The sequence below is a fragment of the Macadamia integrifolia genome, chromosome 2 (assembly GCF_013358625.1).
Source record: "Macadamia integrifolia cultivar HAES 741 chromosome 2, SCU_Mint_v3, whole genome shotgun sequence".
Classification (NCBI taxonomy): Eukaryota; Viridiplantae; Streptophyta; class Magnoliopsida; order Proteales; family Proteaceae; genus Macadamia; species Macadamia integrifolia.
This window is the reverse complement of record NC_056558.1, coordinates 3,176,579-3,203,876: the sequence shown is the minus strand read 5'-3', so window position 1 is coordinate 3,203,876 and position 27,298 is coordinate 3,176,579. Positions and strand designations below refer to the sequence as shown.

Below are 27,298 nucleotides of genomic sequence, written 5' to 3'. Positions count from 1 at the left end.
AATAACCTTCATCTTAGCTGTGCTACTAAGGTAAATTTTGGATTTTTCTTGTATATTTCTATTATGATGTGATGGATCGATCATGACCATTGTTGAGTTTGACTGATCAAAGGATGGAGAGATTGGGGATTCAGACGGCTGCTGGGAAAGCAAAGCTGGTTGGGACGTCCATTTGTATAGGAGGGGCAATGGTACTGACATTCTATAAAGGACCTGAGGTCATCTTTTGGACAACGAATATTGACCTCACACGTGGATTTGGGCATGGAACAACCAAACCACCACAAGCTAGTAATAGAGCATTGGGGTTAATCTTAGCCCTTTGTTGTTGTTTGTGTTATTCACTCTGGTTAATTGTTCAGGTATGATTTTGCAACAACATGTCAAGCTAAGTATTTGAAATTTTCCTTGCTTTGATGCCGTTGATTTTGTAGGCTAAGATGAGCCAATCGTACCCTTGTCCCCTATCAAGCACGGCTCTGATGTGTTTGATGGGGTCAATACAAAGTGTCATATTCGTTATGTGTGTTGATCATAAGTGGGAGGAGTGGAAGCTTGGATGGAATATCAGGCTTTTGTCTGCAGCTTACGCAGTATGTGATTCTGATTGGATGAAGGATTTTTTTATTTTATTTTATTTTTTTAAGCTTAATGGGTACTGTGTTGTCGTGGTGTAGGGAATACTAGCCTCAGGATTGATGTTTGCATTGATAGCTTGGGGTGTAAAGGCAAGAGGTCCATTGTTTGTATCAGTATTCAGCCCTTTGATGCTTTTGATGGTGGCAATCATGGGTTCTTTGTTCCTCGGAGAGAAGCTACATATTGGAAGGTAAAAACTTTTTGGACTCTACCTTAATTAGGGTGTGTTTGGTTTGTAAAAATCAATTCAAAAGGAAAAAATAAGAAAAGTACATAATAACAATGTAAAGGACTGGCACCGTTTGTTAATGTTTCTGTTGTTTCTGATTTTACGTTTTTGAAAATAAAAACGGGTTTTTGGTTGTTTGATAAACCTGTTTCTTGAAACGTTTTTTTATTGCAGACATAATGTTACCTAAAAACCCAATAGTATCATTGGATGCCCAAAAGGGAGAGAGGATTCGATTGTCTCTTTTTTAGTTTAAATAGTTAAGAGATTTATGGGGGCACAACAATTTTTTTTTTCTTTCAAATTTGTTTCTAGAAACGACTAAACAAGTCGGACTTATTTCGTCAAAATCGTTTCTAGAATTATAAACAGACATAAATTTTGATTTTATATTTCTGGAAACGGGTGAAATGGAACAACTTTATCAAACGCCTTTTAAGTTATTTCTCAAATTTTGTGAACAAAAAAACGTAGAAATGGAACGTTGTCAATCGGTGCCATTGTTTTTCTTTGTTTGTACTGACCAAATGATTAAATTCTTAAGCCGATTTGAAGTTAACATTGATCATGATGAAGGATTCTTCCTTTGCCATGGGTGATAGAAAACTCTCTTTTGAGTGGGAAAAAAAAAAAATTAATGATAAGTTCATGTGTCTTTTTTTCTCTTCTTAATTGATGTTTTCAATTTATTTTTTCTTGAATATTCAAGTTCAATGATGCTGATTCTATTTATAAAAATGTTTACAGTTTGGTAGGAGCAGCACTAATAGTGGTGGGGTTATATTCGGTGTTGTGGGGGAAAGGGAAGGAGGCGAAGAGGATGACGCCTCAGCTCAAGCCATCTAAGAGCTCTAGAGATGGAGAGCGTATCGAAGTGGTTGTCACTATCAAAGCCTCTTCTTCACTCGCTAGTACTGATGCCAACAACAACAACAATAACTTGTTATCAACTGCTCCTCCTAAATCGGCCACTATACCCTTAGCATCAACACCATTGTAACTTTTATAGCAACAACAATAATAGTAACAGCAAGCGATGAAGACGAAGAGGAGTAAGATGGTGCCATGGAGCATTGGTAGATGTTTATGAGTTAATCAATTCGGTATCACATTTTGGCAAGTGTAGCAACTTCAGAATAGGTATGCTAGTGGGTTACCTTGGAAACCTTGGAATCTTATGTACTTCTATTGTAATCTCAGAAGCCATGTTTGCTTAACAAAATTTTTCTAAATAATGGTTGAGTATTACAATGGAGCAATTAAGGGCCTAATCCTAAGGCTTTAATTAAATCCATTGTATTAATTACAAAAATTTTATAGTCCAAGTGAAATTCCATAACCTGATAAACAATTCAAGATTTCTAAACTTCCTCTGAAAACAGATTTAATGGAACTGAAAGAGCTAAACTTTTAGTCAATTTTTCTTCCTCACAGGGAGTTGGGATAAATGATTTTACACTCAGAATTGGGCACCTTAGAATTGGCCCTCAAATTTGAAAACTCAGTGGCTCGATTCCAAAAACACTAAACTGGGTCATTGTCAAAATGGCTAGAATCAGTCTAAGAAATTCTAGAATTGGCCCTCAAATCTAAAAACGCAACAGTCCGTTCTCAAAAACCCTAAAATTGGCCATTCCAAAATGACCAGAACTGAAATCTGTCCAATGGGCCAATTTTTAGCGGTTGGCAGCTAGGAGCCTCTCTTAGGTATCTTCATTATGTGGGAGTGTCAATCGGGGCCTAATTGTAATGGAAAATTAACCCAATCTGTATTGTAAGAATGATCCAAAGTCCCAACTTAGGTCATAGAGATAGATAGTAAATCTAAACCCTAACCCAACCCAGAAGCCAGCCTCAGGTTTAAGCTCAAGAGCCTCCTTCAAGCGCAATGGGTTTCAAACTAGAGACCAGATCCATCCGTGGATTGCTTAGATGGTTAGGGAAAATTGGGGATTATTTGGATAAATACAACATCCCAAGTTCGATTCTTCATATGTACATCTATGATTTAAGTGAAGAACATAATGATGTAATTTCGAACCCTTAGACCCACATGCAATTTTAACAAACTATAAGAGAGGGGGCGTAATTTTCCCTTTATGATTTTATCAGCGTAAAGAGAAATGATTGAGTTGCAGATCAAATTTGAGGAATGATACTACTCAATTACTAATTGTTAGGGTTCTTGTGCCTTCTTGTCGTCTCTCACTTTAATATTTCTTAATGTTTCAACCAAACAAAGTTGCATATAATCACAAGGATTCAAATAATGTGAAATAAGCATGTGGGCTGCTTGAAACTCGGGAATTCCTGTGAAAGTTCAAGTATGAGTCAGTACTGAAGAGGATGAATTGGAAAGTAGACATGAAAGGAGTGAGGATCAGGTCCTTATACAAGAATGGTTTGTATTTGAACCACAGTTGTACTCCATTAAAATAAAAAATAATTAAAAGAAGAGAGAGGTTAAGTGGTTTGATTCCACTTATTTTGTAAGAACTTCTCCTCGCAAAAGGTTCAGGATCTAGGACAATCCCTTTCAAAATGATAAAATTATGCAATAATGGAGCTAGCGAGTATGAAGATAGGGTGATGGTCTTACAAGAAAAAAGAAAGATAAGGTGATGGATCCATGGACGAGGACTCACTTTCCCAGATTTTGCTGGCCACGATCTCGAGTCTCTCTCTCTCTGCCTATATAACTGACTTTCATTACTACCTGTGTGAAAGAACAGAGCAATCAATAATGGTTTCCTCTTTTCATTATCTCTGTGCTCTTGATTTCTTCTTCCCTTGTATTGGCTATCTATTCTGGTGTCTCTGAGGCAGAATCTACCCCTTCTTTGGTGAAGGCTCTCTCATGGACTTACTGTAAGTCTTAACTGCCCTAAAGTTGAGAGCATCGTGAGATCCCATCTCAAGAAAATTTTCAACAAGGATATTGGCCAAGCTGCAGGGCTCCTCCGTCTTCACTTCCATGACTGCTTTGTTCAGGTTAGCTTTCTTATGAGCTTATTATGATCTTGCATTTGTAGTAAATGAAGTAGCCACTCGGTCATGTGGGTGCAACTGTAACTGCAGGGATGTGATGGTTCGGTTTTGCTGGATGGATCAGCTAGTAGTCCGAGCGAGCAGGCGGCGCCCCCAGACTTAAGCCTCAGGGCTGAGGCATTTCAGATCATCAATGACCTCCGCGCCCTCGTCCACAGTCAGTGCGGCCAAGTGGTCTCCTGTGCGGACACCGTTGCTCTTGCAGCCCGTGACTCCGTTTTCTTGGTAAACTACACACGTCACACTCACTTAAGGGTGTTAATTGATTCGGTTCAACTTAAATGGGGCGGTTCGGTTTGATTCATATTCATTTGGTTAAAATCAAAATTGTACCATTTACTAAATAGTTGCACTTTCTGAAACCGCAACCATTTAGTAAATGGTTTTGGTTCCACGGTTTTTAAACGATTTCGATTTCATGATTTTAAACAGTTTCGATTTTGATTTATTTCATACGGTTTCTAAACATTTTGCAATTGGTTTGCTAGTTTATTCGCATGGTTACTAAAATTTGCTTTTAGTGATAAACAATTCAATCTTGAGAATGTGAAATGCAAACCATTATGTTTTGTTAAAACAACCAAACAACTAAGTAAAAGAAATTATTACATTGAGATAGTGAAATGCAAACAAAACTACTAAATACTAATGAACACCATAGTGGTGGTGGATGATGTTAAAGTACGAGTAGAAGGCCCTGAAAACACATCTTTTAAGGGTTCAAATAATTCTTCTTCATCCGCCTCAACCATATAAAGGAAGAAAACAATTGCTTAGGATATGAAACTAATATTCAAAGAATTTCATACGAGGTTAGAAGAAAAAATATTATCTCGTACATCCAATCACGCAAGCATACCAAAGCTTCAAAATCCCAATCGTTTTTACTTTAGGGTTTTTATATCTTTGGAAATGATATTTCGATTCTGCCCCTACCTTATTTAATCGTTAAACGGGTTAATTGGATCGGTTTTGATGGCTTAAACGGTTTGATTTTCACGGTTTCAATTAGTTTTGAAACCAATGGGTTAAATTGCTCGGTTCAATTTCGAACCGTTTAGCTAATCGACCTGAAACTTGAAACTAGAACCGAACCATTTACTAAACAGTTTTGCGATTTCGATGTAAATGATTCGGTTTGATTTTAGTAAACGATTTCGATTTCGATTTCAAATTCACATCCTTACACTCACTATGCTACTTTCTTTTTTTTTTCTTTTATTGATGTACAATGTCTTGTATTCCAATGTTTACACAAGTAGATTAATTACGAAGGGCCAGCAAGAGGCAATGGGCTTAAACCTTTAAGCCTAGAGGAATGAACCCATCTTGTGCATTTTCTTTGTCAAGGCCCAATAGGCAAATGGCGGGGTTCAGGGTGAAATTTCCCGAATTTTTTAGAGTGGGTATTTCGGCAAATTACTTGTACAGATTTTCATCTCATGATCTCATAAAAAAAAAAAGATTTTCATCTCAAGATGAGGAAGTAAATAATCTTGTTGAACCATGTAAATCGTTGTATAATGGTTTTTTTTCACCTTTTTACGTTCTCATTTTGGGTGTGCAGTCCAGACTCCAGAGGACCCAAATACGAAGTACCCTTAGGAAGGCGAGACAGTCTGAGCTTCGCGACAAGAGAAACAACTTTAGCAAACCTGCCAGCGGGCAGCAGCAACACCACCACACTCCTCACGTCACTAGCCACCAAGAAATTGGACGCCACCGATGTGGTGGCTCTCTCAGGTGGCCACACAATTGGACTCAGCCACTGCTCTTCCTTCACCGACCGACTCTACCCTACCCAAGACACAACTATGGACAAAACCTTCGCCAACAACCACAAGAGTACCTGCCCAACATCCGATACCAATGCCACCACCGTCTTGGATACCCGAACCCCAGACCTGTTCGACAATAAGTACTACATCGATCTCATGAACCGACAAGGACTCTTCACCTCCGACCAAGACCTCTACATGGACGGTAGGACCAAGCCCATCGTCACCAGCTTCGCTCTCAACCAGACTTTATTCTTCGAGAAGTTCGTCTTCGCCATGATCAAGATGGGACAGCTTAACGTCTTGACGGGAACCCAGGGAGATGTTCGTGCCAATTGCTCCGCTCGCAATTCAGACACCTCCACCTTCCTGTCCACGGTGGTGGACGGCGATAGCGAGATGAGCGCCCAGTTTTAAACCTTTTCCTTTTCTTAATCCTTTGATGGAGATGAGTTGTACTACTTCCTTCTTCTTTTCATTTTTTTCCTTTAAAAGTTTCCAGCTGAACCAAGGCAACGAAACAAGGGGCGTGGTCGCTTGGGCTCGTTTCTTTCTTTCCTTGCTTGATCTTTGAGGAGTATATACGAGTGTGGATTAGGTTCTTGTACGGGCTGATACATACATGTAGATGGAATTCATCACAGAGTTAGATGTTGGGCGAATTTAATCTGTGCTGATCAGCCCCGTAATAAAACACACAAGTTTGTTAAATGAATAAAAGAGATTTCTCTTGATTACTTTCACCTGAATCCGGAACAGATTCATGTACGAGAACAATCTCGCACTTCCTGACCTGTGAATTTGAAATGTATTAAAAGAAAACAGAGAAAATAATTCCAAATCTACTATCTCCCATGGTTTCAAGTATTAATCCCGTATCAACATCTAACCAGATTGATTCCATATCGTTTCAGAAGTAAAACAATAAAGAAATATACTTTTCTGAAAAACAAAAGCAAAAGTAATCGGTACTGTTCCGGCCTTCTGGGTAATTACCACATTTTTTTTTCTCCAAAAAAAAAAAGGAAGAAAAAGTTCTGGTTTTTGTTTGATGAACCTTCAAATACTGGTTGTTTACATACCAGTGGCCAGTGTTTGGGCAACTCTATAGACCTGAGATGAGTCCAGTGAATGGCCCAATGAGGAGCTGGAAGCCCAGCACCAGCTTGGTATACAATATATATATATATATATATTTATTTATGATTTATATTAAATATTTTAAAGAAAGAGAGAATGCTACCCACTATTGTGTACCTATGCCTAGATACAACGGTTGTAAAAAGGTCGCTACACATAATGCTGAATATGCTTGCACAAGCATGTCTTCCTATTGCTGTGCTTGATGACGTGTACTTGAGCTCACTACTCAGGCACCTAAGGTACCTAATATAATTAACCAACCGGTCCCCCAAGCCTCCTGTTTAAAACTTGGAAATCATGATTGAATCGGTCTGAGAAATGGCAGTGGTAAAGTGAGGAATCTACAAATAGACGTGCTACAACAACCCATGGATCACTACATCTAGCCAACAAAGTAGTCCCATGGTCTAGGCAGTTGTTAAAGACGATCAGAATCAATAGGAAAAACACTAAACCCTAGTTTTCATACAAAAGTGGTCCAACCCAGATTGGTCTTATCTGATTATGATCGAATCACAATTGATAGAAAACACCCATAAACCCTAGTTTTCGTATAGAGGTAGTCTAATCCAGATCTATCCCAGCAAATTCCTATTGGATTAGAATCGATAGGAAAAAACCCCTAAACCCTAGCTTTCACATAGAAGTGTTCCAAACTAGATTGGTTAGGATCATCCTGAGCTGATCGACTCAATTTCGTCAAAACATGGTCTCTTGAAAAAGGGCAAGGGTTTCCAATGCTGCCAATGTAAGAGAATATCTCGCACCCCACATCAATCAATCAGATTTTTCATAAGAACACCCATAAGTTCAGAAAGGTTAGAGAAAATGTTAAAGAGAGAGAGAGAGAGAGAGAGAGAGAGAGAGAGAGAGAGAGAGAGAGAGAGAGAGAGAGAGAGAGGGAGAGATTCATTTATGCTTGGAAAAAAAAAGTATCATACTTCAATGAGACAAAATGCTATGAGGAACCTTTACCATAGAAACTATTATTTCTTTTTTTTTTTTTGGGTTGGTATAGAAACTATTATTTCAGATTCACTTTAATTTAAGCGTTGAATGTAAAAAAGCTAAGTGTTTATTTTCTATATATTAGAAACAAAAAAAAGTGCCATATTTCTTTCTATTTTTAAATAACAATTATTAGATACTACCAGACATTAACCAAACAAAACCCTTGGCGGATAAGCCAAGAGAATGAGTCAACGTTTGGTGATTCCTAATGCTTTTTGAGTTTGAAAATTTTGGCTAAAGCCGTTGTCAGCTGTTTCCAAGCATTAGTGACCTTCTTCCCCTCTACGATTTAAAAAACAAAAAAAAAAAAGGCTTCCCCGCTTGTAGGATATTAGATGTGTATGAGTCTCAACCAATAATACAATATAAATCAAAATACATATTTTGATTTTTTGAATCGTTTTATCTAGGATTGAGTTTTTGTAGTTCAATGGTGGCAGTCTCTAGCGTGAGATCAAGAAAATCTTGTGGTTGACTCTTCATTCCATGCCATTTAAGTTTATATAACCGTATTTTCCTCCTTTGAACATCAGATAAGAGGTCAAGCATGTTATGATGAGACAGATGCTTAATCAACTTAACAACTCAACCAACTTAACAACTCAATTAGCCTGCGCGTTATGCTTTTAGTTTACCTCTTTCTTATAATAGAAGAGATTCCAAAAGAGGATATAAAGAGTGAGTTTTCCGGATAGAATTCCTATCTATAGAGCCCAAGGACCATCATGTGATTACTCTCTCTAGTTCTTGGGCCCTATGAAGTGGAGCTAGATCTGAGTTTTCCTATTCAATTTGGTGGGGGTGAGATTCAGTAGAGATCCAGCTTAATTCTTGAATTCTCTTTTCTATGACCATGTGAGGTAAAGGGGGAGAGAGATGGATTGTAGACTGAAACATGGATTTAGTTCTTATTATCGGTTTCTATTGACACCGATCCAATTCAAAACAATATCAGAGAGGATCAGTGGTTATCAGTCACTTTTGCCCCTTGCATTTAAAAAAAAATAAGTTTTTTTTTTTTTTTTTTTTTTTTGATCATTTTACTCCTGAAACAATATGGGTAATCAATTCAGATCGATTGAGGATCAAGGATCGGTCACAGCCGACACCGATGTAATATGAACGATATGATAAAACCATGTTCTGGAGTCTGGACCATAGTTAACAAATTCGGATTCGGGAATTATTCGGAATAATTCGGATGATTAATTGAAGGATTCGGTCAAAAAAGCTTATTGGGTTTTTTTTTTTTTTTAATTGTTTTTTATTGTTTTTTTTTTTTTTGGTTTTTTTTTTTTTTTAATAATGTTTAAATAAACCGAATAATTTGGTTTAATTCGGATTCGGTCCGAATTATTCGTGATTTATATTCAGTTTTGAAAAAGCCACAAATTTTAAAGAATTTTATTTTTAATTCGGATTCGGTCCGAATTTTTGATAAAATTCTTTAAAATTTGGTTCGGCCGAATAATTCGCGAATTATTCGACCGAATTGATAACTCTGGTCTGGACTAACGAGAGGACAACCTAAGTAAGAGATGGGTAGGGGCCTTAATTGGTCAGTTCCGCTCAGTTTGGGTAGGATTTGAATTGTTTTCCAGCTGGGACCTGGTGATGGTCAAATCAAAACCAAACCGCTAACCTGAAGTTTGATTTCAGTCGGTTTTAGTTCTGGTCCGACTCAGTTTGGTCTTTTATCGGATTGGCATGGGATTGGTATGACAAGTTCTTAATGCTTTGGGTTCGACTTTAATATATATACACTATAAATGTTGAAAATGATTTTTTTATTTATTTTAGTATTATTTTTCTTTTTTATTTTGGTTGAACTGGTTCATTTTGGTTTCTATTTTTTCTTTTAACGCTCAAAACAGAAACTAGTGGATTGAATTGGTTGATCTGGTTGGTTCGACCGAATCAATCAATTTTGATTATTCCAACCAATTCGTGGAGCTCAAAATTGACACCCCTAGACTAGTGAGACTTGGGACCGGTAGTTCTTGACTTTACTTCATAAATAATTTTATTTAGTTAATGGAGAAAAAATATTATCTGATCATGCAATCCTGTGCTCAAATATATGGGCAATGAAATTACCATTGTACCTCCTTTATTGTATGCATCACCACATGTTCTTATGGATTCTCATGCTGACACAAGTTCACACGGCTAGATAGCTTTCTCTCTCTTGCATAAAATTTTCAATTTCTCTCTCTTAGGTTTCAAAGCCTAAATTCCAAAAGAAGTGTCATGCATTGAGAATTTATTTTATCCCCATGAATTGAAACAACATATTACTATTTTTTTATTTTTCATTTTTTTATTAAAAAAAAAAAATTACTACTAAGATGATGTGAATTCAATAAGAAATTAAGATGTTGGGTGAGCCAAGAAACATGAATTTCACTACCGAGCACTCAAGAAAACTTTTCCCCTTGTCCTCATGAAACATTGATGTCATGAAGCCTAATTAGCAGCCACCATGAACCCACCTGACCTTCTTATCTGAATGTCAAACATGAGGTTTGGGCATAGAATATCACTTAATAAGAATTAAGATAGAGTTAAAAAATAATAAATTTTTTATGACATGTAACTAGAAGGTCAAGCCTACTAATTAGTACATTCTAGTCTATCAAAAAAAAAACTTAGTACATTGTAAACTGTTCTTGCTTATTTTTACTTGTAAATTCTTATTAAATTGAAGGATTTAAAATTATAACCAAGTTTGAATACATGGTTTTTGGCCTAGGCAATAAGACTATTGATTTATTTGATATTAAAAATGTGGGACTGAGTTTTTTGTTCAAGAGTGACCTATGTCAACGTTCTTTTGATCTATCTCTCTTCTCTCTCTATAAGGGGTAGAGATGTTATTTCATAAGGAGAGGAGAGAGAGAAAGATAGACACATAGAGGCGTTGACATATGCCATGTTCTTGAATATGATGCATTATCCTCAAAAATATATATGTGAAGAATCTTTTGTATTTTTCAAATGTCAAAGTCTATATTCCACCTTAATTATATAACTCATCATATATTGAAGTGAGTCTTTTATCCAAAACTTGACTACCTTAAATTTCTGTGAAGTTTCTTTTTAAATTGTTCATTTCTCCTTTGTTTTCAATCTTATTTTTTAAGTAGCAAATTCAACGAAACCGAAAGAGGGGGGAAAAAAAAATACCCTTTATGAATCCTAATCCATATGAATTACATATTACATTTATTTTTTGAGAAAACTTTTGATGCATATATTAGAAGAGGGCGAAAAAGCTTCTGTCTATTTTTATAAGTGCTTGTCTTCAGTTTGAGCATAATTTTATAACACTCTAAAGAGTCTAATAAACGAGTGCATAATTACTAGGGGAGTCATTGGGTTGTTTTATCTTAGAGGTCGATTTACAATACTCCCGATTGTAACATTAGGGGATCTATGGTCTTAAAAACAATGTCAAGTGACACGATTCAACCGATTAATTTTTCTAATAATTTCTGTTATAAGTATTCAAAAAATTCATGCAAGTGATAAACTGAAAATTTTCCTACTTTAAAAGCAGTACTTAGATTTGATCTGTTAATATTCTGACACATAATTTTCAACACTTAATAACCTAATATAAACATGTTCCATGTTCTTCCCAATAAGACTTAATTGATAGTGGCATGAATATGCCTGCATTTGCATAAGTGTGTGTTTTGACTGAGAGACATGTATCAAATTACCTATGCTTCTCCGATCTACTTTTGGAACATTTTAATTGTGGCTTAGATTGCAACAACACTATACCATACTGTAAGAAACTTGGAGAGGAGAAGACATTGAAGAATAATAATGATTTTCTAAATTTGCTCACTTACTAATTAGTTGACCTTATCATATTGTCTTTTGCATGTAACATATGGTAGATCAAGAAGATTTTTTTTTTTTTTGGGGTGGGGGGTTGTGGGGGGGGGGGATAGAGATGGCCTAATAGGCTTTCATTAAATGACTATTATTTTTTGAAAATTTTATTAATATTTAAGATAGTTAAAGAATAGTTGAGAAGTCTGAAAATACAAGTGGCACAACTAGGTGCATGGTCTGTCAAGGGAAGACTTCCTCATGGGCCATGCAAAGATCATTTTGCTATCAATAAAAGAAAGGTACACCACCTGTTTGGAGAAAGTTCGAGATGAAGACTATAAAGGGAAGCTCCGGAGTAGGTTTAGTGCCAAAAAAATGCCACCCAATTAGACGCAGTTGGGATTGGTCAATTCTAAAGTACCCCAAGTGAGGGAAAACCAGGCAGGTCAATTGCCAGGTTGATTCAAGAATAAACACATGTATATATATTATGTTCAGGAAGAGAGAGAGAGAGAGAGGTTGGATGGGGGCATTCCTCTCATGCTTCATGAGTGAATGAAAGTGAGCTTTAAGTGACTATAATAATAGCCTTAAAATATGTTATTCTATAGAGATTGGGATTCTGATACATGGGTTTTCATATATCATGAATGTAAGGATAAATATATGGAAAAGAGGTAAGAGAATGAAAAAGAGAGAGAACCCACCAAGAGTTTTAAAAGGTATATAGAGTGGCATTCAATGGGATCAATCAAGAGAAAGCTCATGAATTAGGTATGTGAGGTAACTCAGTTTCTTAAGAAATGATGAGTACCAATACTGAAGAAGGATGAGAATTGTAAATTGATTGTAACTTATAAATAGAAATCTACTTTTCAACTTTACACAGCAGCAACATCAACTACTACACCTTATGGGGACCATCTGTTCACATATTATATTTGCTTATGTTATGGAAAACTTATGCAAATATTCTAGACAAGCCTAACTTCTAACTTTTTTAAAGGCTCAAGTAATTGTAAGCAAAAACATCTTTTTCCTTGTGTTTCCTGGTTCCATAAATCTCTCTCTCTCTCTCAAGTCGGCCACCCACAACCACAAGGCATCCTTGACAATCACAAGTATGGAATAATTTGTTCAAGGGATGAGTTGTTTTATAAACAGTTTTTTTTTTTTTTTTTTGATGGGGCATTGCCTAGCTACAATCTCACCTACAAAGAGAAAAATAATGTAATAACAAGAACACAAGAAATAGTTAATCACACGTGGGAGAAGGATATGAGAATAAAAAGAAAGCAAATATGACCCATCACAATCATGCACAAAAAACCCATTGATTATAAATATTAAAAAAAAAAAAATGTGACCCAAATTAAAGGCCCCAATATGCAGATCTGATAGCACTAGGTAGTAGTAGATGAGAAATTTCTCTTTTCAAGTTTACCCAAGAGAGATTCCTACATTGTGAGATGATCATAGTTGATATAGTAAGTATTTAAATCATGAGTACCAAGGGAGATTATCTTTGTGAGCCAGCTCTCAAATCATAAAATTGAGTAATGAATGATATGGATATGCTCCTCTTGTAGATGATTTTAGTGGCCCATTAAATGTTGTTTAATGATGAAATAATAATGGTAGTTTTTTTTTTTACTAGTGATTAATAACACGGGAGGGAGTTTAAATTCATGACAAAGCAAGGGAGGGAGGGAGGGAGGGGACGGAATCTGCACCTCTCTTTAATAGCATTGCGGATAATGATATTATCTACATAGGGCTCATATGATCAAGAGAGAGAAAATTATTAAGAACACCATATGAGAGGGAAATTATACTCTAGCATTGATTTAGGATCAGAAATACTGCCATGATGCTTCATATACCCTTACATAGACTATGACCATTTGAATATCAGATCAAATATTTTTACGAAAGAGATGGTTCTGCTTAAATAATATAAATTATATGATGATGTAGAAATCTTTAAACAAATTAATACAATATATAATACTTATTTATATAAACAAGCATGAAATCATAATGGGTTAATAGATCAATATTTTGGAATATATATATATATATATATAGCTAAAATGAAATTAAAATTTATTTTTCCCAACAGCTCCACAAGAAAAAATATTTAAATTTTAATTTATATGGTCTTGAACAAGAATTTTACTAAAATTTATGAACTACGTTTAAAATCCATTTCCACTTTTAGCCTTTCTAATCTTTGAGTTTTGAGCAAATGAGCATATTTCAATTACCCTTTTAAGGCCACGTTTTTTCATTTTCAAGTTGAGAGGTAGGAGTCTTAAGTATAATTGGAAAACATAGTTTGACCCGACGAGGTCATTGAATTAATTTAAAAGACAAATAATTTGACTCAAAACATTTATAATAAAAAGACCTAATGGTGACAAGCTAGCAGTAAAGGGTCTGATTGTTTAATTGAAAGCAAAACCCTAGGTATGGATGGAGACCTAAGAGAAGATAAATGAATTGAGGAAGAAAATAGGTAAATGGGTCAGAGAAATTGAAGAGGTTATTCACTGTGTTGTTAACAACCAACAATCAACCCTTCACATAATGTTTGAAAAATATTCGCAAAATTGAATTAAAATAGTCATCCTTTTTGCAAATAATATTCCATTCTTATCTAACTAGATACTTGGACATTGCCATCAAATTTTCAACTACCTAACATTTGAAACAAAAATCACAAACACTATCCAGCCTTTCCTTCACAATACTACCAACAATATAGTATTGGTATTTGAGCTTTTTATTGCAGAGAGAGAGAGAGAGAGAGATTTTTCTTTCTCTGTTTTCCTACAAAGAGAGAATAATTTTTAATGTTAACCCCATTAACTCTACAGGCCTCACAGGTCAATCAAATCTTAGAAAAGTAATTTTTTTTTTGATCTTCCCATATTTTATGGCATGTAGGACCATTAACATTTAACAACCTATGATACCATTTTTGTGAGGTTAGCAAAACCCTACTTTCGATAACTAGAACCCTTAAAAAAGCTACATGGGTCATAGTAGTCAAAATATGGATTTTGTATGACTTCAGATGGAGAAAAACATGTGTAGTAGACTTATTTATCTCATTGTAAAACTCTATGCCACTTTAGTTATCACATTGATTAGCAATTTTATCTACAAAAAGATTTTCCTATAACTGTACATATGATAATTTCCTCAATGCACACACATGGTTTTATCATGCGAAAGACTGATATGGTATATCTAACCATTGGATGTCTAGAGAAGGATTTTAAAAAGACTATGATAAAATGTTAAAAAAAAAAAAAAAAAAAATTGTAAAAAAAAAAAAAGAATTTAATTTCATCCTATATAAAAATAAGAAAATTTCTATTCATAGATTAGCATGGATAAACATCTCTTAGTGGAGCGCTACACATTGGATTCACGGGACATAAAGATTTACCAGTTTACAAAATTTGGATTCCAACTGACATGCCATATATAAGTGATTTAAACATTACTTATAAAAAAAATTAGGTTTTTTTTTTATTATTATAAAAATATGTTAAATAAACAACAAGAGATATACCTACAAAAAAACAAAATAAAAAAATAAAAAAAAAATGAAAACAATATTAAGTGATCTTATGTTGCTGCTCACCAGAAACCCTTAAGCTACCTTAGCGGAACCAACAAACTTTTATCTTTAAATAAAAGGGAAAATTACTTGATTACCCACCTATGGGTTTCCCTTTACAAAATTATTCACCAAAAGTTTCAGTTAACAAGAATACTCTTAGGTTTTCCTTTACAAAATTACCCACTTAAAATTTAAGTTAACAAAAATACCTAAAATTAAATTTGGGTTTACAAAACTACCCACTCAAAGTTTCAGTATTAAAAAAATACATGATTATATGTGGAAGATGATGACTCACTATTTTGGGTTAGTTTTGTAAATCCAAACCTGATTTTGGGTATTTTTGTTCACTGAAACTTTGGGTGGGTAATTTTGTAAATCTAAATCCAAATTTAGTTATTTTGTTAACCAAAACTTTTTATTGGTAATTTTGTAAAAGAAATCCAAAAGTGAATAATCATGTAATTTTTCTTAAATAAAATCGCATGTATTATGAAAAAAGAAAAAAAAAAAATATGGAACCAATTAGAAAGTGGGTGGTGGCACCAGAAATGTCCAATCTAAAATGGGGCCCCACCAATGCGTGCCTTGAATCTGCCATGTGGTAGATTTCTTATTAAATGGAAAGGGAACCATTACCAAACTTTATTAAAAATAAAAATCCAACGAATAGTTTTAGTTGTTATGGACACGTGGGATTCTAAAGGTCGATAAGGTCGATAAGAAAAATTTCTCCCTAGATCGTAAAATGGCTCTGGACTTACATTAATAAATATACAGAAGAGCAGCAGTGCCACGTGTCTTTCACTCGCATCACCTCTCAGGCTCTCACCATCTTCTTTCTAATGAAACAGACTGCCGTTACCATTTAACAGTAATGGCTACTACGTCACTTTCGAAGTTAATTTCGTCATTTGACACTTCTCAATACTCTGCTGAAAATCGGATAAGAACACCAAAACAACCGGTCTAAACCCGACATCGTCGTGGATGTAATTACGGTTTTACCTAAGCAAAAAAAAAAGAATATATACACTTATCGGTAAATTTGAATGTCGATTGTGGGCATTTCTGTCATTTTATTACAAAGATGAGGTTTCATGATGAAAGCGTGCCCGGCTTCATTATTTCCCTCACGTGAACTCACCTTCTTCTTCTTTCTGACAAAGAAAAATCAAGAACCCTTAATTTCTTCAAAGGTATCTTCCACCGTTGGATCAAGTCAAAACCAGATAGCGTGCGCCTCGCCTTGTATGTTTCTGCGAAGGTTCTTCTAGCGTGCGCCCATGGTGTTAGCGTTATAAAAAAAAGTCAAAGCAGCCTTTGAGTTTTTAAAGGGCGCTTCTGCAAATTCCGCCGTAACGGAACGGAACGGAACAGTCAAAGGGGGTAATTGCTTGGAACGGGGTTTATAATTATGTCTACGTGGAATCAAAATATATATAAAAAAAGTAATATTCATATTTTTTTATCCAATTATCAGATATAAAAAAAAGTAGTGTTTGGTATTCAGAAGTTCCTCAAGTGGATTTAACGAAGTTTGGGATCCACAGAGAGAGAGAGAGAGAAACCGTGTCTTAAAGCGAAGGATCTGATCACTGTGGAGAGGCGAAGTGAGCAGTTAAAATTGTTTCTGAGTTTATCATTTTTCTCATGGTCTGGTTTCTGGCGTAAAGATCTCAGCTTTTTCAAAGTTTTCTCTAGGAAGATTTGAGGTATAGATCTCTTACTTACTTTTAGTTCCAGGGTGAATCATTAAAGGATTTCTCTAATTTGAACCATTTTCTATTCATTTTTGGTGTTTGTGGGAATTTGAGGTTGTTCTCGGAGATTTCTCAGCTTCCTAGTTTCTTGTCGAGGGTTTCGGCGTTTTTGCAATTTTTTTCCCGTTTTTTCTGCAAATATGTAGCAAGTTATTTGCATCTATGGTGAGTCTCTGAGGTTTTCTTGGTCTTCAGACTGTTTTAAGGATTTAGGTCAAACAAAGCTAGCATTTTTTTTTTATATGGTTTTCTTCTTCTTTGTTCCTGAACGTAGATGGTGGAGAAAAGACTTAATTCTGTTTGTTTGTTCTTCCTCGGTAGTTAATATTGGAAGAATACTCGATTTTGCTGCTGTAGAACCGCTATGAGGCTTTTAGCTTTTTCCATTTTCACCCGCTTTCTGTGATGAGGTGGGGGGGTTTGGTCTCAAGGGTTTCATTTCTGTCTTTGCAGATCTTCCACAGTTGTACATATATCTTGCATATCTCTGAGGGCGTCGGCTAACGTGTCTGAAGCTACTGAGCTTTGAGCGGTTGTTGAGCGGTACTTTGGCTTTTGCAAAAAATTTGCCTCCTGACTCGTTTGTGTCTGATAGAAGGTCAGTCTTCATGCCCCAGTTTTTCAGGACCATTCTCAAGTTAGTTTTTCAAGAAGAACACCCTCCTCTTAGGGTATGCTTCCTGCAGCTTATGGAATCAGTCAATGAAGATCTAATCCCAGTTCCTACCATCTAGGGGCATAATAGGAAAAGAAACATTCGAATACTTGGTTCATAACTATCCTTGTTGTGAGCGTTATATCCTTCACTTTGTAATTTTGACACAATTTCCCTATTTTGGGGAACAATTTTATAGGGTTTTTCCATTTTATTATGTGATCTTGGATATGGGCTTATATTGGTATGCATATATTCATTCTATGTGAATCTCGTTTGCCTTCCAAGTGATTTTCTTGTCTCTTTAGTGAAGTTTGAATCATTTTTCCGTTTTGGGATCCTTTAACTCTCTGTAAGCTAGAATACGTTATTGATGTTTTAGTTAAATAGCATACAAGTTCTCTCTCTCTCTCTCTCTCTCGTCATTTTATGTTATTTCTTCTCTTAGGCTTTGATTAGAGGATAATTTCTGTTTTGGGAGTGGGGTAGGTTCAATAGCAATTTGGGTTGCCAAATTAGATTTAGAGAACTTAAGAAGTGTCTCAATCCGAAGACTGGTATTTTAGGCTACTTTGATATCCATTTGAAGCTTACTTTTCAGGGTATCTCTTTTTCTTTGTTTTTTTTTTCCCACATCTTTCCCTTCCTCTTGTTTCTTGGTTGATAAGCTTTGTGGTACTCTTGCCTATTTGCAGTTAAAATGTGTGGTGTTTGAAAGACGTTGTGAGTGAAAGATAAATTTATGCCAAGCTCTTGCAAGGGATATAATTTTTCTTGGCGTGTGGCCTGTATATTGTTTTCGCCGATTAAATGTCATTCCGTAGCATAGTCCGTGATGTAAGGGATGGTTTTGGGAGTTTATCCAGGCGGAGTTTTGAGGTCAGGCTTCCAGGTCATCATAGGGGCAGGTCTCAGGTTTCGGTTAATGAATTGCAAGACCAGCCTCTGGTAATCCAGAACAGTCGTTGGGCTAGTCTTCCTCCTGAACTACTCTGTGATGTGATTAAGAGGTTGGAGGCCAGTGAGAGTACCTGGCCATCGCGCAAGCATGTCGTCGCATGTGCTGCGGTTTGCAGGTCATGGAGAGAGATGTGCAAAGAAATTGTTAAGAGCCCAGAGTTCTCTGGCAAGCTCACCTTTCCAGTCTCCCTTAAACAGGTGGGTGGAATTACATCATAAATTGCTTTGACCTATTATAGTTTTCAATTGGGCTTCTGTTTTATTTTAGAAACACTTTTATGATTGGGGGGAAGTTACATTTTAACCTGTGTTCTGACATTCTACAGCCTGGGCCTCGTGATGGAACCATTCAATGCTTCATTAAGCGGGACAAAGCCAACTTAACTTACCACCTTTTTCTGTGCCTTAGTCCTGGTAAGCTTCTTTCTTGACATTTGGTTGGCACCATTTTACAATTTTCTGAAGTTCACATGTAGCTGGCTTCTTCTTGTGATTATGGGGTGATTGTTTTCCTTTTTGAACTCAATCAGTTTTTGCATATCTTTGCAAGTTGATATTTGATGGTTCATATTTGACAATTGTTGTTACCTGTCATTTGATAGTGTTTTAGATCAAACTTGTTTTAAACTTTCCTTAAATAGTGCTCCATTTGTTCTTCATTTCTAGGATAATATTTCAAAATGTCCCTGAATTTTGATTAGATGCATGGAAAGGCTAGAAGGTGTCACTAACTCGCTGTCTGGTTAGTCTGGTGGTGGAACATCCTTGGAGAGTGTAAATTGCCTCTTAATGCTTAATTGTGGTGTATTTGACCTTTTTCTCTTAATGATCGAGAAAATGTAAGTAAGGCGCAGAGAGGATTTTTAATGCATAAGCAAAGAATGATGGACGTAAATTCTCCTCCACTACAAATTGAGGCAACCCAATGCTGAAATGAATGTGATCCCAAACTGAATAGTTAAAAGTGAAACATTAACTGAGTCACTTTCCATTACTATGAGATGAATCAAACAAGAATGCACCGGTCCAGCCTCTTTAAATTCTGCCCAGTCCAAATCAACTTATCAACGTGAGTTCGCTTGCAACCTTTCTGTCAAATTTAGCTTCAGCCCACATTGGAGGTCCCATGAGATTAGCACACACTGATGTGGAGCTGTCTGTAGCATACACCTTTAGTCTCCGATTGTGCTATGAATAGGAATCTCTTCGAATATCACTTCGGCTATGCCTGTTGCACAACTGGCAGTGGTTTTGGTCATTTTTGGTTCCACCTTGCCAGTTCAACACCTCCAAGTTGCTACATAATTACATATAGCGGAGCTTTAATGGTCTTAAATCCATACGGCTGGACCATCTTACTCTATTCCCTGCCCCCAAATCTTGACCTTTCAGGTGGCCATGCCGATGATATTCTGTCGAGTAAAGGAATTCTTGATGTTAAGCTAAGTGTCAGGACTACTTGACCTGTCTTTTAAGTGCTGTAAAATTCTTATAAATGTATTATTAACTTCTCATCTTTCTGACCTTTTATATGAAGGGAAAATTGGAGTTATTGAATGTATTAAAATGTATTTTCAGTATGCAATATACTGTAGTTGTTCTGATGATAGAATCATTTTCTTCATAATTCGTCATCTTGGATTATTACTGATTAACCAAGGAAAAAATGATCGGCATGCATGTTTAGGCCATATATAATTAGAACATTCATACTTTCAGGTTTTCTTTTTTTGTTTTTTCCTCCCTCGTTTTTCTGTGTGCCCCATTCGGGAATTTTATGTGATTCTGTGCTTTGCCTCTGCAGCTTTACTTGTTGAAAATGGAAAATTTCTTCTCTCTGCCAAGAGGAATCGGCGAACTACTTGCACAGAATATGTTATATCCATGGATGCTGATAATATATCAAGATCAAGCAGCACTTATATTGGAAAGCTGAGGTAACTGAGTGATTTCTTATAGAGTTGAATGCTTCATAGCTTTGATGTGATTGGGAGCCATCTTTGGTTTTATGATGTCTAGATTCTTTTTTCCATTATAAAGAAGTTTTTTATTTGCATAAAAACACACATCATCTCTACCTTAATGTGTCTTCATTGCCTAATGTTGATCTTATTACACGTTCTTCTGTAAAGTTTCCATTCCAAAAGTTCGAACTGGTACGTAGAGGGGCTCCCAGGTCTGCAAGGGGGCTATAGGCAAAATTAGTAGCTGGTGTGGGACTAGGGTCCCAACACCTTGTTGGGATTGTTTGCCATTGTTTCTCATTCTCCATAATAATGATTTCTGGGAATGAGAATCCTTTGATTTTGGTCCCAAGCTGTCATGGTATACTTATGGGTGGTCAGTGGTTTCTCCCATCACCTTATAGATGCATTGTATTATTTCCTTTTCTAGTTCCTAGATTTGTGTTTATATATCTGGGGAGTTCCTTTATCTCACAAGCAATTAATTTGGCAATCTGCTTTGTGTTTCAGGTCAAATTTCCTTGGCACAAAATTCATAATTTATGACACCCAGCCTCCCTACAGCGGTGCCCATGTGTCCCCAATAGGCAGGTCAAGCCGGAGATTCTACTCCAAGAAAGTGTCTCCGAAGGTCCCAACTGGGAGCTATAACATTTCCCAGGTTACCTATGAGCTGAATGTACTAGGCACACGCGGCCCGCGCCGGATGCATTGCATCATGCACTCAATCCCTGCCTCAGCCCTGGATGCCGGTGGAACCGTACCAGGCCAGCCAGAGCTACTCCCTCGTTCCCTTGAGGACTCATTTGGGAGCATATCCTTCTCTAAATCCATTGATCAATCGGGTGAGTTCAGCAGTGCTCGGTTCTCGGACATTGTTGGATCCCATGAAAACGAGGAAGACAGCAAGGAGAGGCCATTGATTCTCCGAAACAAGGCTCCAAGGTGGCATGAACAGTTGCAATGTTGGTGCCTTAACTTCCGCGGGCGGGTAACAGTTGCCTCTGTCAAGAACTTCCAGCTGATTGCTGCGACACAGCCAGCTCCAGCTCCTGCTCCTGCAGCTGCAGCTGCTGCACCTGGTGCACCAACACCAGCCCAGCCAGCATCATCAGATCATGACAAGATCATCCTGCAATTTGGCAAGGTGGGGAAGGACATGTTCACCATGGATTATCGCTATCCCTTGTCTGCATTTCAAGCCTTTGCAATCTGCTTGAGCAGCTTTGATACCAAGTTGGCATGTGAATAATAGAAGGAAAAAAAGATTAAAAAAAAGAGTAGCACGTAATGGTGTTCATCTTCTCCTATAAATATATCCAGAAGCTTTGTTAAAAGTTAAAGAAAAACTGTGTTGCAGCACAACTACTGCAGGCATTAGAAGGAAATCCTCATTGTCACTCTTTTTTGTTCTTTGCTTTTGTTTTCATGGTATCGTTCTCATGTCTTACTGTCATCACATCATCATTAAAAGTCAAAAGCATATATATGGGCCCTTCATCTGATTCATCTTTTTCTATATATTAATAATTCCCTTGTCTCCTCCTGTCTGTTGTTAGCAACTTGAATGCTTCCACTTGGAATATTAATTTATACTTCAGAGAATCTCTGCAACAGAAAGAAGATATTGTTATTTTATGTGGTTGTTGGGCTCTGAAGGATCAAATATTTATACAAAGGGGTACAGATATCTATAGAAAAGTGATTATTGTTTCAGCACCGTATCGGAATATACTTTTCTGTAGAAAAATGAGTGGAGTGGGAAGCACGGTTTGGAAACAATGAAGGATCCAAAACAGGGGAGGGCAAAATGGTCTAAAAAACGTATGGTATCTAGAGGGGCAAAACAGTCCATTTTGGTTTGAAACGGCCAAAAAGACTAATGGATATACCATAGTATGGTCGACCTGTCAGAGAGGGACGAGTGTCCTCAGTGCGTGATGTACGATGAGATCGCCTCTCCGACGAAATGAACTTCTAATACTTCTGGTCGGTCCAAAACTTCCTAGTCGGCTCCGCCCGAGACTGACTGTATCAGCCAGGGATGTCAACCAGGTGCACCACAGGAGAAGCTGCCAATACTTAACACCAATACTTAACACCAGATCACGTGACGTACGAGAATGTACATCCCTGGTCTGTCAATTTAGAATCTATTAAATGAAAAGAGAAAAAATTGATTCTAAATGCATGGATTAAGGTCGTTTTTGTATTTTCTTATGTGAACTCTCTCGTATCACCTAGATTCTATAGTTAGTCGAAGGATGATGACATTTATAATTGTCTAAATTTAACCACGGTCATTAAATCCTCCCAAAAGTAGGGTGAATAGTTATTAGATCCGTGCAAAACTATGGTCAAATTAACCATTAGAGGATCTAATCACATCGGTCAAGACAAGCATCTATCCACCACTGGCAATCATGTCCAGATCAGCAAGGAAAATAATTGAGCAATTACTAGGCAATAAAGCCAAACAATATATAAAGAGCATAATTGACGGTAGGACACTTAGAACACTCTAAGCTCTGCAATTTCTTTTCTTTTACTAACTTCAACATCCTTTCCCAAGCCACCACTCCAGACCAGTTTCTCATCCGCTTGTTGTAGGAACTCCTTGAGCAGAATATTTGCAGCAACAACTACGATTCACAGTATATGTTTGCAACTAGAATATGTACTAATGAAAGTTGCATACAGCCCAAGGGTTCAATTTCAATTGTTCAGTTCAAGATATAAAATACATACGCCAAAAGTGAATCAAGAATAAGAAACTAAAATCAAATCAAGAATAATAACATGTTTTCAAAATGGCAGGGGTCTTAGTATAATTTGATATTCTACAGAGAGTGTCTCTCTAATAATGACATTGTCTATGGAGTGGTGTTGTAAATTACCCTAAATCCAATTCAATGACTTCCATCTTATAATTATCAGATTAAGCTATCGGTATTGGGTATCGACCAATACAGATACCTGTTGGATCCTGTCTGATACTGCATATATATATATGTATCGGTATTGATTGAGATGGATACAGAACCACATACCGATATTATTAACCGTGATCTGGCTCGGGTTTGGAATCGATGTGTAGATACATAAATTGGGCCAGGCAAAAGGATTGGTTCGGATTGGCTGAAATCGGTATTCGTCTTTGCCAATTTTGATCCGGATTGGTCTGATTGTACTTTCATTCATGTTGGAAAGACTACCTCAAACCATGCCTATGACCAGTATCTATACCAGATAGATATTGTATTGGTGGTACAAAACAGGAGAGGGAAAAATGGTCTAAAAAACTCAAATGGTATTTGGAGGGGCAAAACAATTCAAACTGGTTTGATACGGCTGAAAAGACAAGGATTTGTACAGTATATGGTTGCAACTAGCATGTACATATGACAGTTGCATACAGCTTAAGGGTGTCGGTCGGTTTGATTTTGATTGTTTAGCTCAAGATACAGAAAATAGACACCAAAATTGAATCGAGACTAAGAACATGTTTTTGAAAACTAGAGAATGGCATGTCTGCCGATAGCACTAACTTATGACCATGGAGCACAATACCCAACTTTTTGGAAACTGTATATTTTTTATTTAAACCAAAATTTTGATACAAAATTAACAATTATGGATCCTAATATCCTATTGGATGCTTATTTTGATAGTTAATATTTTTTCTTCTCCTCCGATCAAAAATAATAATAATAATAACATGTTTTCAAAACTGTTCACTTTAATATTCAGTTTAGGTCCTATCATCCACAAAGACATTTCACAAATAAATAATATTGATTTAAAAAAATTAATAAAAAAAAAATTAATAGATAGTATAGAATTGAGCCTCCAACTACTAATACAGATCGACCTGAATACAATACAATGCACAATCCACGGAAAGAAAAATTAGAAGCTTCACCATCTTGTTTCTCGAAGAATTAAAAGAAAATATAGTTAAAAGTCAACTGTGTATATTTAGTCACTTGTATTCCATAAGGATGAATGTTAAAAATATTGTCCCAAATTTGCTTATGACTTAAGTGATGCTTTAAGTCTTTATCCTTGAAACTCAACTGGTTCTTTAAATTACTAATACAATTTAGAGTAAATTCTGTTTGCTTCGATTTTAAATGAACTATTTCACCATTGAAATTGAAACCGGCTGGTAGTGGAAGGTTTTAAATAAGGGTCAATGTATTGGAGCTGGTCTTTCTAAGTTTATCAATATAAATAATCTTTGTTGTCTTTTGTAAGAAAGAAATAAAATCAGATGACATGTTAGGGTACATGTTATTTTATCTTGTGATTTTAGTAAAACAAAAGAACCGGTTATGGAAAATGAACCAAACCATAAAATACTTCATTTTCCATAACCGGTTATCTACGTAAACACCTTTTGTTTCTCAGTTAGTCGACTTGAGTGGTAGTGTTCAAGTCCTTTTTGTAAATACTGCATTCTTTGGTAATATATGTTAAATTTTTCTTTGAAAAAGAAAAAAAAAAAAACAAAACAAAACGTGTCACAAGATTGGAATATGGATGCTTTTTTTTTTTTGTTAACCAAGGTGTCCAGACCAGCTTACGCGCACCTCGACTAATCCTTAGGGAGACTAGCACAGCAACCCACCGCCATAATCTCCACTTAAATCGCATATGCACAGATGGAGAATCGAACCGAAGACCGTGCGCCTAATCCACACAATTCTGAGTTCGCCCTAACCATTTGGGCAACCCACGGGCGGGTATAGAATAAATGAGAAAACACACACACACACTCACACAATGCGTACGACAGGGTTCGATCCCACGACTTCCTCCCCTGGGTGCCGGCTCCACAAGCCGAAACTACCACCACTAGGTTATCCTAATGTTCGTAATTGGAATATGGATGTGCTTCCTACGTTTTTTTTTTGTCTTAATCCTATCTTCAATAATCCTACATTTTAGTTTGTTGGCAAATCACTATCATCTTTTACTACAACTCCACTCGGACAAAGAAGTATGGATGCGATATAGCTCTGCTGCTGGCCTAACAATGTCGATAAAAATCCTCTGTTGTTCTAATCTCTGTTTTTCCATGTTTTGCTAGGTGCAGAACGCGACACGTGGACAGTCCATCACCAACGGTCAAGATTAAGAAGGTTGGTTGAAGCTACCATCCGGTTTACAAGTGTGGATGACTCGAACGGGTTCACCCAAACAGTAAGGTTTAGAATAATTTTTGAAATTTGAATTTCAGAACATGTAAAAGCTGGGTTTCCCTCATTGATGTGCATCTCTCTCTCTCTCTCAACCCTCTCGCTGCATCTCTCTTGCTCACAAGTGAAAAGTACCATTGGTTGAAGCTCACGAATGAATCTCCCCCTTAGTCTCTCTGTCCGACGCTCTCATTGGGTTTGAATCTGAAAGGAGCTATGGGAGGAGAAAACCCTAGGTAGCAAAATCTGCTCACGAAGCTCGCGTGTTTGCTCTGCGAAGGTTTCGTACTACTCACGAAGCTCTCTCATTGCAAGCTTGAAAGATTCTCTGCAGATATCTCTCACCCCTCTCACTAATTCGAGGCAACAGGTTACAATCTCTACGATAAGGGTCTCTCTCTCCCTTCTCACAACCCTCTCTCTGCAACCGAAGGAGTAGGAGTGGGTTTCTCTGCGAACGAAGGTCGCGGTCTGCTCAGGTATGTTTAAGAATCGTTGTTGTTTCATGACTTTAAAGATAACATGTACCTAAGTTCTTCTTTCTATTAGATTTATGGGTGATATTAGTTTTTATTTGATCATGGATTTCTATCCTTGAGTTTTACATTTTCAACTTTTTTTTTTTGGCAGAAATTTCATTTTCTGTTTTCAAGAGGTAAAATGTGATGCTCCCTTGGCAATGGTGGAATAAGTGGTTGATTTGTGCTATTCTCGCATCACCATTTAGTATTTCCTATTTTGTTTTTAAATGACAAACATTTGTCTTCATCATCGGAATCAGTTTTGAAAATCATTTCACCAATTAAAGCTCCAGAGTGTAGACACCTCATTTTCTACCCCACCCCACCACCAAAAAAAAAGTAGTGTTTTACTCCATGATGGTTCAAAGGAAACTTCTTTGCTGCTAAGGGTAAATTTAGCTTGAAATTTGTTGCCTCTTCAATGGAGGCTGAGGTGATTCATGATGCATTGCTTCTAGCTTGCAATCTTCGTCTTTGTAAAATTGTGGATCATTCCGATTATCAGTCTATGATTCACAATGTGAATTCTTCAAGGATCATCCTTAGATTGAGCTACTGGTGCTAATTTAGATGATGTATGTGTTCTTAAATCTCATTTTACTTCTGTTATTTTCTTGTTTGTTTTGCGTTCTCGTCGAAGTAAGCTCATTTTCTTGCTTAGGGTGTATAAGCCAAACTTTTAAACCATCCCACTAGATCATTAACCTCTTTGAAACAAAAAAATTACCTCCGTTATCATAGAGTGAAGCTCCAAAAATAAGGTGATAGAGCTCTGTATATCATCTTATGTTTACAAACAATAAAATATACATATATCATCTTATAAAACATTTTCATTATGTATTGGTCAAATTCAGATAAACAAACTATATCTCTAAAAATATGTTTTTGTGAACCATTACAAGT

At 36.5% G+C, this 27,298-nt stretch overlaps 2 protein-coding genes and 1 pseudogene across 4 annotated transcripts; all 3 read left to right on the top strand.

The window, feature by feature from the left end:
* The first annotated feature begins 6 nt into the window (after window positions 1-6).
* Window positions 7-2,041, top strand: LOC122061268 (WAT1-related protein At1g09380-like). Its single transcript, XM_042624489.1, has 5 exons — window positions 7-30; window positions 113-362; window positions 435-593; window positions 678-829; window positions 1,616-2,041. The coding sequence occupies exons 2-5, from the start codon at window positions 114-116 to the stop codon at window positions 1,866-1,868; spliced, it is 813 nt and encodes a 270-aa protein (XP_042480423.1). The 5' UTR covers window positions 7-30; window position 113; the 3' UTR covers window positions 1,869-2,041.
* A 1,580-nt stretch (window positions 2,042-3,621) lies between these two features.
* Window positions 3,622-6,396, top strand: LOC122093343 (annotated as a pseudogene).
* Window positions 6,397-16,857: 10,461 nt separating this feature from the next.
* LOC122070417 (tubby-like F-box protein 8) lies at window positions 16,858-22,216 on the top strand. 3 transcript variants are annotated; one of them, XM_042634566.1, is made up of 7 exons: window positions 16,858-17,043; window positions 17,146-17,256; window positions 17,545-17,689; window positions 18,442-18,904; window positions 19,033-19,120; window positions 20,511-20,643; window positions 21,181-22,216. In XM_042634566.1, the coding sequence occupies exons 4-7, from the start codon at window positions 18,557-18,559 to the stop codon at window positions 21,920-21,922; spliced, it is 1,311 nt and encodes a 436-aa protein (XP_042490500.1). In that variant the 5' UTR covers window positions 16,858-17,043; window positions 17,146-17,256; window positions 17,545-17,689; window positions 18,442-18,556; the 3' UTR covers window positions 21,923-22,216. The 3 variants fall into 3 exon arrangements, with proteins under 3 accessions (XP_042490500.1, XP_042490491.1, XP_042490509.1); XM_042634557.1 differs by lacking the exon at window positions 17,146-17,256; XM_042634575.1 differs by lacking the exons at window positions 17,146-17,256; window positions 17,545-17,689.
* The last annotated feature ends 5,082 nt before the right edge of the window (window positions 22,217-27,298 follow it).

Excerpts from the sequence above, each read along its gene's own strand:
- LOC122070417 (XM_042634575.1), top strand. The coding sequence starts at position 18,557 with ATGTCATTCCGTAGCATAGTCCGTGATGTAAGGGATGGTTTTGGGAGT. Across the intron at positions 19,121-20,510 it reads TTTTCTGTGCCTTAGTCCTG|CTTTACTTGTTGAAAATGGA; the intron begins GTAAGCTTCTTT and ends TTGCCTCTGCAG. Across the intron at positions 20,644-21,180 it reads ACTTATATTGGAAAGCTGAG|GTCAAATTTCCTTGGCACAA; the intron begins GTAACTGAGTGA and ends TTTGTGTTTCAG.
- LOC122061268 (XM_042624489.1), top strand. The coding sequence starts at position 114 with ATGGAGAGATTGGGGATTCAGACGGCTGCTGGGAAAGCAAAGCTGGTT. Across the intron at positions 363-434 it reads CACTCTGGTTAATTGTTCAG|GCTAAGATGAGCCAATCGTA; the intron begins GTATGATTTTGC and ends TTGATTTTGTAG. Across the intron at positions 594-677 it reads TTTTGTCTGCAGCTTACGCA|GGAATACTAGCCTCAGGATT; the intron begins GTATGTGATTCT and ends GTCGTGGTGTAG.